The 12683-nt window shown below is 42.4% G+C and overlaps 1 protein-coding gene across 2 annotated transcripts; it reads right to left on the bottom strand.

Annotated features, from left to right (window-relative positions):
• Positions 1-1964: 1964 nt before the first annotated feature.
• On the bottom strand, positions 1965-12683 carry got1l1 (glutamic-oxaloacetic transaminase 1 like 1). 2 transcript variants are annotated; one of them, XM_021621523.2, is made up of 9 exons: positions 12433-12683; positions 11983-12164; positions 11500-11623; positions 11162-11379; positions 10648-10798; positions 10324-10489; positions 10034-10176; positions 3770-3834; positions 1965-3449 (listed from the first exon to the last, which is right to left on the bottom strand). In XM_021621523.2, exons 1-9 carry the CDS (start codon positions 12611-12613, stop codon positions 3315-3317), a joined length of 1365 nt encoding a protein of 454 aa, XP_021477198.2. In that variant the 5' UTR covers positions 12614-12683; the 3' UTR covers positions 1965-3314. The 2 variants fall into 2 exon arrangements, with proteins under 2 accessions (XP_021477198.2, XP_021477199.2); XM_021621524.2 differs by having other exon boundaries at positions 3309-3834.

Here is a 12683-nt window from a genome sequence, read left to right as displayed (position 1 = left end):
CCTCACTAGCTTTAAGCACCAACTGTCAGAGCATCTCACAGATTACTGCACCTGTACATAGCCCACCTATAATTTAGCCCAAACAACTACCTCTTTCCCTACTGTATTTAATTAATTTATTTATTTTGCTCCTTTGCACCCCCATTATTTTTATTTCTACTTTGCACATTCTCCCATTGCAAATCTACCATTCCAGTGTTTTACTTGCTATATTGTATTTACTTTGCCACCATGGCCTTTTTGCCTTTACCTCCCTTATCTCACCTCATTTGCTCACATCGTATATAGACTTGTTTATACTGTATTATTGACTGTATGTTTGTTTTACTCCATGTGTAACTAACTCTGTGTCGTTGTATGTGTCGAACTGCTTTGCTTTATCTTGGCCAGGTCGCAATTGTAAATGAGAACTTGTTCTCAACTTGCCTACCTGGTTAAATAAAGGTGAAATAAAATTTTTTTTTAAATGTATATTTTGTCCTTTCCGCTCACATTGTCACACTGACATGTAAGGTTCAATATTAGGCAACAATAAAGCAAGGGCATTTTGTGAGGGGACGGGTTTAAAAAGAAGGGGCTCGACGAGCAGGTGTCCACGCACTTTTGGTCATGTAGTGTATCTGCTGACATCTCTCTATTGGGAAAAGCCTTCAGTAACTTTTCACAAGACGGATCCTGTTGATTTAAGACTACATTATTAAGTCTCCATATCCATTTTTATTCCCTCATATATTTTATATTGAACTAGAAATGTTATGTCTGTAATATTGTTGTGCATTTGATTGAGATTCCCCCGAAGGCACTAAAATCAGTCTGGATAGTACTGAAGGCTCCTCTCAGTAATGGATGTTGTGTTGCTCAGGGGCACAACAGTAGTTCCTTATGCACAGCTTGGAATTTCAATCTGCATCCTCTAGATACCACCTTTGCATTTAGCAAACAACTGGACCACAATATTGCCTGTCTACTGAGTCTCACTTCACCGTAGATTGCAGATTATATATTCATAATTATTCTGAATAATATCATTGTTTCTAAAATACAACAAGGAAGTATTTTTGCCCGTGCTGGCGCTGCAGACGGCTATATCGGTTGGCTAATACAGGACTATTAAAGGCCCAGTGCACTACTTTTCTTAGTGCAACCCCCTACTTCCCGCCGCTATGCTTACAAATACATTTAGTAGAAAGAAACCCCATCTATCTACCCTAACAGAAAAAACGGCAGAAAAACAACACTACAGCACATCAATGAGAAACATTTGTTGTCAGGGAATAAATACAGAATATTCTATGCCGGAGCAGAATTCTACCGTCTAAAAAGGTAGACGCTGATGCAGCACTTTAAAAAAAATTGTCTGAAAGGTTATCGATTGTCGCTATTGACCCGTTACTGTAGCGGCGTCCTATGTATGAAAAGGGTATAACTCTAAAACATGTTAGTTAATGCCATTCGTTTTTTGGCTGAAATAACTGGACTCCAATGGGGAATCAGATTGTGAATGTACAAAGACTGTAGTAGTGTATTCATGTAAATGACACTGAACATTTCATGTTTTAGATTTCGGAGGGCTGTTGTTCGGATTTCTGGAAACCTGATTAACCGTGGATAAAAATGAGGAGTTTTCTGCACATGTGCAGGATTTTTTTTATGCGTAGCTGCTACTCACTCTTCTGCCTACGTAGATGCTGCTCAATGCTACGCTGCTGCTTTCCCCTCCTCGATCGGCGATGAACATCTTTGGTGTAAACTAATCAGATTAAGTTCGATTTCATGTTATTTTTTTCAGTTGGGGAGCTAGGCTACATGTAGCTATTTACATGTTGTACACAAAAGACATGATCAACATGTTCATACAAACTCGCAGATTGTTTTTTGCCCCAATGCAAAACTCAAGTGGGGAGTTACATGCAGCTATCTAGACAGTACATCAAACACAAGCAAAACAAAGACACACAGTCTAATTAGCGATGAATGGTATTTTTTTAATCATCATTGCAAACAATGGCTAAGCAGTCAGAGTAGTAGTGTTCTTTTTCAACAACTCTGGCTAGTGGCTACGATATGACAGCAACTACAAAGACTAGCTTACATCATCACACAAAACGTAGATTGTTTTTGCTCCAATGCAATGTGTAGGGACTGCGTCCTGCTTGTGCAACTGCAATATCCGTTACAACAAACAGAGTCAAACAATCAATATTCAGGTAAACAACATGGATGTATTTCCTAATGACATGAGCACCATCTTATTATGGAAATTGGTATAGTACACTTAATTTTAAAAGTTTTAAGAAGGTTTTTAATAATTTGTCACAGCACATTTATTTGACCTTCTACCATGGAACTACCTGTATGCATTAAAAATAATATCTTTCAATGTGCCACAAACAATAGGTTACAGTATAAAATACATTGGTCAATTAAAAACTAAAAAGGTTGACCTTAATAATTTCATGGTTATGTTATCACTAGAGTTAAAATAACATGTTAAAAATTACAAAAGGGTGAAACTATCCAATTGGGCAGTGTTCTGTGAGTGTTCTGTGAGCACATTGGCTAGGACAATCCCTACTACTCCCATATTGTAAGTGTCACAATAGTTGTCTCTATAAGGTCAGGATCTCTGTTTAACATCTCATCCAAAAGATGGACCCTTGTCTTGACTACACAAGAACCCTTTTACCCAACTAGGGCATTAGGATCTACTTGTACCGGAAGAAAGAGTGCTCCTTACTGGACTACCACAGCACAACTATATGCCAACAATATTTTCCAGCTATGTAGGTTCAAAATACCATATGCCATAGTTCATATTCCCTAATCCCTACCTCTAATTTAACGCTTGGATGTTACACTCTACATACTAAAGTCAATTGTTAATTTGTTTCAATAAATGATAACTAACAGCCATTTTCCTTATGAATTCAGCCCTAATTCGTTTGGTATTGTATGTGACATAAAGATGCTTCCTTCACATGATTTAGTCAAGCTGAATAAGGATTTTATAGAGGCTGTCACCAGGGGCCTCATTTATACTTGAACTTAGTCGTAAGATCATTTCCGATGGTGTGCTTACATTCGATTCATAAAAGATACTGGGCATAAAAAACCTTGCTTACACAGGTTCTAAGAATCCCATTTTGTAACGTACGCACCTGTGATCTATAAATCTAAAATTAACTTAAAATTGACGGCACCTGAACGTGCCTTACAATCAACGATTTCCCCTTATAGAATGCTAGCACAAATGAGGGTTTAGTCAGGAATAGCCATGGACCAAAATAGAAAAGCAAACCTTTTGAAAGACGAGATCACAGCGATGGTAGAGGAGATCGAAGACAGGAAACACGTATTATTCGGTGGGTTGACAAACAAAGCCAAACAGCTAGCTTGGGAGTGCGTCGCCGCTGCAGTGAACCAGGTGGGGCAGCAAGACAGAACTGTAGCTGATGTGGAAAAAGAAAGTGTCTGACCTTAAACTGCAAGGGGAAAAAAAGAATAGCCCTACATAACCAGCAGGAAAATCACCTACATAGAGTCTAGACTTTGCGTAGGGATAATATAATTTCCACGCCAAAGTAAGGTTTTATAAATAACTACTTATACGTGGTTTTCTGCGTAAGTCATCCTTAAGATCAAAATTGATCATAAGTCCGTTTTATAAATGAGGCCCCAGGTATTGTAATTGACATCAGAAGACAGAGGTCAAAGCCAGGTGGATGGACTCAGCTATATAGTCTAGGTTACAGCTGTTGATAGCACTCACATTCAGACAGCCATTGGGATGCAGGTAGATATGTCTCCTCTTTTCCAGGAATTCCACTTGTTGGACTAAAGGAGACAGGTGAAGAGATCATAATCAAAAATTAAGGACATTCAACATGGAACATAGCACTTACGTAAATTACTGGTACCTACGTGTACAATAAACAGTATAGTGGACATGGACATATACTGTACAGTATAAAGTATATGCCATTTAGCAGAAGTTTTTACGAAGCACGACTCAGCTTGGCTGTATGGGGTAGAATTCAGGTCAATAAAACTGTACAACATAATTGCTAAAGATATAAAGAATATATTTCAGAATTAAGTGGATGAAAGCCAACTAGAGATGAAAATTGTGAGATAAAATTGCTGACACTAAAGGCTAGCTAGATAATGCAAAGAAACAAAATCAACTGTCTTGATGCAGTGCATAAATTGTCTACATTGTTTGTGGAAACAATACAAAAAAATGCTGATATACAGTGCCTTCGGAAAGTATTCAGACCCCTTGACTTTTTCCACATTTTGTTACATTATAGCCTTATTCTAAAATGGGTTAAATAAATAAAAATCCTCAGCAATCTACACACAATGCCCCATAATGACAAAGGGAAAACATTTTTATTTTACATTTTAGCAAATGTATTAAAAGGATTTACAAGTATTCAGACCCTTTGCTATGAGACCTGAAATTGAGTTCAGGTATATCCTTGAGATGTTTCTACAACTTGATTGGAGTCCACCTGTGCTAAATTCAATTGATTGGACATGATTTGGAAAGGCACACACCTGTCTATATAAGGTCCCACAGTTGACAGTGGCCGTCAGAGCAAAAACCAAACCATGAAGTCGAAGGAATTGTCCGTAGAGCTCCGAGACAGGATTGTGTCGAGGCGCACATCTGGGGGAGGGTACGGAAAAATGTCTGCAGCAGTAAAGATCCCCAAGAACACAGTGGCTTCCATCATACTAAAATGGAAGAAGTTTGGAACCACAAAGACTCTCCTAGAGCTGGCCGCCCGGCCAAACTGAGCAATTGGGGGAGAAGGGCCTTGGTCAGGGAGGTGACTAAAAACCTGGTGGTCACACCAGTGATGGTCACTGATGGTAAATTGGCCAGACAGAAGCCACTCCTCAGTAAAAGGCACGACAGCCAGCTTTGAGTTTGCAAAAAGGCACCTAAAGGACTCTCCGACCATGAGAAACAAGATTCTCTGGTCTGATGAAACCAAGACTGAACTCTTTGGCCTGAATACCAAGCGCCATGTCTGGAGGAAACCTGGCACCATCCCTACGGTGAAGCATGGTGGTGGCAGCATCATGCTGTGGGGGATGTTTTTCAGCGGCAGGGACTGGGAGACTAGTCAGGATCGAGGCAAAGTATAAAGGCACAAGGCGAGCCCCAAATGCAGACACAGGAGGCAGATGGTTGGAGTTTAAGATGTTTAATAAATCCAAAGGGAATAGGCAAGAGAATGGTCGTGGACAGGCAAAAGGTTATAACCAGATCAGAGTCCAGGAGGTACAGAGTGGCAGGCAGGCTCGAGGTCGGGGCAGGCAGAATGGTTAGGCAGGTGGGTACAGAGTCCAGAAACAGGCAAGGGTCAAAACTGGGAGAACTAGAAAAAGGAGAAAAGGCAAAGCAGGAAACCGGGAAAAAACGCTGGTAGGCTTGGACATACAAGACGAACTGGCACAGAGAGACAGGAAACACAGGGATAAATACACTGGAGAAAACAAGCGACACCTGGAGGGGGTGGAGACAATAATGAGGACAGGTGAAACAGATCAGGGTGTGACACAAAGATGAACGGAGCAAAGTACAGCGAGTACCATGGCGCCGGAGAAGATAGCTGACATTTTTTACGTGCTCCTAACCAACTGTGTTTTTTGTTTGTTTATTTGTGTTGTTTTGTAACTTATTTTTTTACTTATTCTGTACATAATGTTGCTGCTACCGTCTCTTCTGACCGAAAATAACTTCTGGACATCAGAACAGCGATTACTCACCACGAACTGGCAGAAGTTTTTTCTCCTTTAATGAGTCCGACGAGCCCGACTTGAAGGACATACTGCTTTCCCGGGAACAGGCCCAAATCCTTGTCATTTGCGTGAAGAGAAGACAGAGAAAATGAGGTCGGGCTGCCTTCTGAGAATTTGTAGGCGATCGAATAAACACCCACTGCCTTCCGTTCCACTAACTAACATGCAAACATTGGAAAATAAAATCGACGACCTACGAGGAAGATTAAACTACCAACGGGACATTAAAACTGTAATATCTTATGCTTCATGGAGTCGTGGCTGAACGACAACATTATCAACATACAGCTGGCTAGTTATACGCTGTATCGGCAGGATAGAACAGAGCTTGATTTGACAAGGGGTGGCGGACAATGTATATTTGTAAACAACAGCTGGTGCATGATATCTAAGGAAGTCTCAAGGTTTTGATCACCTGAGGTAGAGTATCTCATGATAAGCTGTAGATCACACTATTCACTTAGAGAGTTTTCAACTGTATTTTTCGTAGCTGTCTACATACCACCACAGACCGATGCTGGCACTAAGACCGCACGCAATGAGCTGTATTCCGCCATAAGCAAACAGAAAAACGCTCATCCAGAGGTGGCGCTCCTAGGGGCGGGGGACTTTAATGCAGGAAAACTTAAATCCGTTTTACCAAATTTCCATCAGCATGTTAAATGTGCAACCAGAGGGGAAATACTCTAGACCACCTTTACGCCACACACAGAAACACGTACAAAGCCCTCCCTCGCCCTCCATTTGGCAAATCTGTCCATAATTATATCCTCCCAATTCCTGCTTACAAGCAAAAATTAAAGCAGGAAGCACCAGTGACTCGGTCAATAAAAAAGTGGTCAGATAAAGCAGATGCTAAGCTACAAGACTGTTTAAGTAATTAATTTGCATTTTATTGCATGACATAAGTATTTGATACATCAGAAAAGCAGAACTTAATATTTGGTACAGAAACCTTTGTTTGCAATTACAGAGATCATACGTTTCCTGTAGTTCTTGACCAGGTTTGCACACACTGCAGCAGGGATTTTGGTCCACTGCTCCATAGAGACCTTCTCCAGATCCTTCAGGTTTCGGGGCTGTCGCTGGGGAATACGGACTTTCAGCTCCCTCCAAAGATGTTCTATTGGGTTCAGGTCTGGAGACTGGCTAGGCCACTCCAGGACCTTGAGATGCTTCTTACTTCTTAGTTGCCCTGGCTGTGTGTTTCGGGTCGTTGTCATGCTGGAAGACCCAGCCACGACCCACCTTCAATCCTCTTACTGAGGGAAGGAGGTTGTTGGCCAAGATCTCGCGATACGTGGCCCCATCCATCCAACCCCTCAATATGGTGCAGTCGTCCTGTCCCCTTTGCAGAAAAGCATCCCCAAAGAATGATGTTTCCACCTCCATGCTTCACGGTTGGGATGGTGTTCTTGAGGTTGTACTCATCCTTCTTATTCCTCCAAACACGGCGAGTGGAGTTTAAACCAAGAAGCTCTATTTTTGTCTCATCAGACCACATGACCTTCTCCCATTCCTCCTCTGGATCATCCAGATGGTCATTGGCAAACTTCAGACGGGCCTGGACATGCACTGGCTTGAACAGGGGGACCTTGCGTGCGCTGCAGGATTTTAATCCTGCGTAGTGTGGGGCTGTAGTGGCGCAGGTTGAGATCTTCAAGTTCCTTGGTGTCCACATCACTAACAAACTAACTTGGTCCAAGCACACCAAGACTGTTGTAAAGAGAGCACGTCAAAACCTATTCCTGAAAAACCTGAAAAGATTTGGAATGGGTCCTCAGATCCTCAACAGGTTCTACAGCTGCACCATCGAGAGCATCCTGACTGGTTGCATCACTGCCTGGTATGGCAACTGCTCGGCCTCCGACCGCAAGGCACTACAGAGGGTAGTGCGTACGGCCCAGTACATCACTGGGGCCAAGCCTCCTGCCATCCAGGACCTCTATACCAGGCGGTGTCAGAGGAAGGTGCGAAAAATTGTCAAAGACTCCAGCCACCCTAGTCAAAGACTGTTCTCTCTGCTACCGCACGGCAAGCGGTACCGGAGCGCCAAGTCTAGGTCCAAGAGACTTATAAACAGCTTCTACCCCCAAGTCATAAGACTCTTGAACATCTAATCAAATGGCTACCTAGACTATTTGCATTGCTCAGCCCCCCCATCCCCTCTTTTATGCCACTGCTACTCTCTTGTCATTATCTATGCATTATCACTTTAATAACTCAACCTACATGTACATATTACCTAAATTACCTCGACTAACCATTGGCCCCGCACATTGACACATGTACCGATACCCCCTGTATATAGTCTCGCTATTGTTATTTTACTGCTGCTCTTAAATGACTTGTTCCTTTTATTTCTTATTCTTATTTGTATGTTTTAAACAGCATTGTTGGTTAGGGGCTTGTAAGCATTTCACTGTAAGGTCTGTTGCACCTGTTGTATTCGGCGTACGTGACTAATAAAAGTTGATTTGATTTGAGAGATCTTTGATGAAAACCTGCTCCAGAGCACTCAGGACCTCAGACTGGGGCGAAGGTTCACCTTCCAACTGGACAACGACCCTAATCACACAGCCAAGACAACGCAAGAGTGGCTTTGCGACAAGTTTCTGAATGTCCTTGAGTGAACATTTCTGGAGAGACCTGAAAATAGCTGTGCAGCAATGCTCCCCATCCAGCCTGACAGAGCTAAAAGGGAGAAAGCGAGAAAGGGAGAAACTCCCCAAATACAGGTGTGCCAAGCTTGTAGCGTCATACCCAAGAAGACTCGATGCTGTAATTGATGCAAAAGGTGCTTCAACAAAGTACTGAGTAAAGGGTCTGAATACTTATGTAAATGTCATATTTCATTAAAACCTGATATTTTATAAAAACCTGTTTTAGCTTTGTCATGATTGGGTATTAAGTGTAGATTGATGAGGGGGGGGGGGGGGGGGGGGTGGCGACTATGTAATACATTTTAGAATAAGGCTGTAAAGTAACAAAATATGGAAAAAGTCAAGGGGTCTGAATACTTTCCGAATGTACTGTAGGACTTGATTCAATCCGTATCCCTGAAGTACAGCGCTATAGCTCCGCGTTCGTGGAGACTACATTTACAGGAAACGCTGTATATGCCAGCTCAATGGAAATTACCTTTACATTTTAAGGGTGCTATAGCGCTGAACTTTGGTGATACTGATTTAATCAATCCCATAGACAGGTACAGTGCTCTACCACTGTTTGAATTGGTTGAAAGATGACAAATCCTAAACTTAACTTAAGCCCCGTTTCCATTGGCACTTTAAAGTCAACCCAGGTTGGGCTGGCCTGAAGTGGGCTAGCTCAAATTGCGTTTCCACTGCCTCCAGAAATGAGAAATTATGTAATGTTGTTAGGTAGCCATTATGTGACTGCAGCTGGCTTCGCTAATGTTGCTAGAGAGTGTACAAAGCTGTCATTAAGGCAAAGGGTGGCTACTTTGAAGAATCGCAAATATAAACACTTTTTTGCTTACTACACGATTCCATAAGTGTTATTTCATAGTTTTGATGTCTTCATTATAATTCTACAATGTAGAAAATTATAAAAAATAACGAAAAACCCTGGAAAACCCTTTTGACTGGTACTGTACATTAATTGGCTACTTTATGGCCAACAGAGGCAAATGTTTTCGTTTTCCCATAAAAATAACCAAGTGAAGGAGTTCCATAACTTCCATTTTCAATTTCCACTCGAGCAGCCTCCAAGAACCAAGAACTGAGGATGCATAAAACAATTTGCTTGATAATGCAAAGTCAACGTTAGAATGCAGTTTAAACCACCTCTGAGCGAATTTATGTAATGCGCTCTAATGCACCCAAAGTCGTTTTCCATTATTTCTTGATGTGCATCAGCTCTAGCTCCTGTTTTACAGAAATGGTTGGAAGTAGGTGTCTCCATAATGACAATCTAAATAGCCTACCTTCAACTAAAAAGTTGTCACAACATGCGAGTGCTGCTCCCTCTCCTCTTGCTCACTCAACACACACACACCACTCACTCACTCACTCAGCAACAGCCTGCATCAATGCCTGACAGTCAGCAGCTGGTCACAGTGAAATATATATTTTTTTAAGAGAAAATACATGGCGGCCACAGTGCAATTTAGGAATAGCTCAAAAACCCGCAACCCGTGACCAATGAATTTTCACCCGAAACATCATGGAAACGGGGCTTAATATGGTTTGCTCACCATTCAGCCCAGTGCAACAGTACAGTCCACCTTGCTGGATCAGGTGATCCCAGCTGCCAGGACATCCAAGAAGCCTTAGCTTCTCTCTCAACCTCTCTCTGACCAGTATGCCCCTCTCCACCATACTCTTCACTCCTTCCTGCCTGGGACAAGGATTTACAGAGGTCTATTTAACGTATCATGAAGCACTAGTTCCACGTACTGTAACCAGACTTTGTATGATCACATTTTATACTAGAGAAGCCTTGCAGACAATGCTATTCAAGCATAGACTAGCCATAATGACTTACCACTCCACATGGTGGGCAGGGTTACTGAGCACCGTGGCAACCACACGAGCTCCTCTGACAGATGGCCGGGACCACAAAGCCCTGACCTGCTTCTCGGCCTGGGACTGAACAGCTAGCAGTGTGGAGCTCTGCTTTAGGACACATAAGAGGTGTCCAACGCGCTCACCTGTAGTAAGGACAATATAAGAAAATGCATTTCCATACAGAGATTTACTGTCAATCTATGTCCTGGGGATCTTACATTCGTCACAGTCGATGAAAGTAATTCAGATGAAAGTAATTGATAATACACTAAGAGACAAGTGAACCCTTAAAAAGGCTCACCGTAAAGCCCAAAGCTGTGGGAGAAGGACTGGGCACACAGAAGCTCCATTCCCAGAGAGGCACACAGACGCACTGGCCAGGCGTCTTGTTGAAAATCCCCATGGCATAGGCCCTGTGCAGGCAGCAGGAAGAAAGGGAAAAACCTACACCTCTGAGAGTGTAGAAAAAAAGATGCAGAGAGAAGAATAGAGAGAGCATGAGGAGACTGAAGAGGACTACTATAACAAGTGTTTCTACTGTAGAAATGCTACTCCCTGGGATAGACTGATGCCAGGACCTCCAAAGAAGAAAAAAAAACATTGATAAATGACTTTGCTGATAACTTCTTTATTGAGGAAAACATTTACTTACTACAACTGTAATATGTGGTTGTCTCACCTAGCTATCTTAAAATGAATACATGAACTGTAAGTCACTCTGGATAAGAGTGTCTGCGAAATTACTAAAATGTCAAATGTATAACATCTGTTACATTACTAACGACTGCAAAAACAGTTGGGTTATGGAGCAGTACCACCATAAGCTGTGTGAGGAGTCTCCAGTGCTTCTGGGAGAGGTCTGAACCAGTAGGACAGTGAGCAGAAGCAGACAGAACAATGACACTCTGCTCTGGAGCCATCTCCAGATCCTCCATCATTTTTTGCACACCCACACCCCTCTGCTCTGTATCCCAATACCGATACCGACGGACATCCTGGATCCCTGCTGCCTCAAAGATACCAGCCAAGGAGTCTGCAGAAAGGAACATGATGACTAGAGCTTCAGCACCAATATCATCAGCAATACCAATACTATATTGCTCTGTGATTGTGCTTTTAACTATGTGCATGCTCTCCTCCCCCTGCTACTTACCATCACAGGGGGAGGAGAGATAGACTGGCCCACACCAGACACCGCTCACATTGTACCAGTGCTTCAAGAGCTCAGCCCCCAGACGGACAGCCCCAGTACAGCCCACAGTCTGCACACCCAACACCTATAGAATAATGAGCACAGGGGAGGGGAGTAAAATCAAAATACTCACAGCCATAATGTATTATCCAATGCCACTTACAAGCTGATGTTGATTGATTACATAAAAAGTAGTGTGTGGATAGGGAAGGGGTGGCCAAAGTGTAATTACATAGGTTACGCTGCCGTTGAGCTTGTGAAAGGCCTATCTTTGTGTCCAGATGGCTGTTCTTGACTGATGGCTTGGTGCAGTGCTTGTTTAAAGACAGTTTCATAACCTTGAGCTCTAAATCAGCAAGCCACCTACTGTATGAGAAAACTGTGAGGATCACACATGAGGTCAAGTTGATCCATGGAACATACACAGTAGACAGCAAAGATTACCCTGTTCTCCACGATGGCATGGCAGTCCCTGCCCAAAACCAATTCTGTTGCTCTCCTGGTGAATTCTGGAAGGCCAAAGGATGATGGATACTCTGGACAGAGAGTGGGGTCTGTGCAGATCTGTTGCATTATTTTCCCAATGAGCGGGCTCACAGAGGTCTGACCTTCCTTGTTGAGATACTCTGAGGTCCCAAAAAATAGTTATGACAATAAATATTTTAATGCTTAGGCTAGAGTAATATATTACCCTAAAATAGTAACTTCACAAGCTTAACTAAATAATTATAAAATATATATTATTTGATCAGTAGTGATATTCTGCCATTTAGTTTAGTTGAACTCAGTCAGTGGTTCTTACTCAAAGCACAAGGACCAGACACTAGGATCAGTGACAACAAACGCTAATGAGATGCATAGAAGTCAGCCAGCTGAATTTATGAGCTAACTCACCTCTTCCCGCCAAGTACACTTTTCTGAGATGAGTGTCTGTCTTGAAGTCAGCCAATAACTTGGTTTCAGGATTCGGTTCGGCAGTTGGAGTGTCGACGAATATAGAGAGAAGAGTCATTCCCCGGGCTTGAACATTTTCAGTGGAACCCACTCCACCATCACTATTACATGTTTGCCTCATCTTTTTAGTTTCATCACCCTGTTCTGTCTGCACTAAGCAAGCCACCAAGCCTTTGTTTATGGTTGTTGCT

Source organism: Oncorhynchus mykiss, chromosome 11 (genome assembly GCF_013265735.2).
Source record: "Oncorhynchus mykiss isolate Arlee chromosome 11, USDA_OmykA_1.1, whole genome shotgun sequence".
Taxonomy (NCBI): domain Eukaryota; kingdom Metazoa; phylum Chordata; class Actinopteri; order Salmoniformes; family Salmonidae; genus Oncorhynchus; species Oncorhynchus mykiss.
The sequence above is the reverse complement of the archived record's forward strand: the minus strand, read 5'-3'. Positions and strand labels throughout refer to the sequence as shown.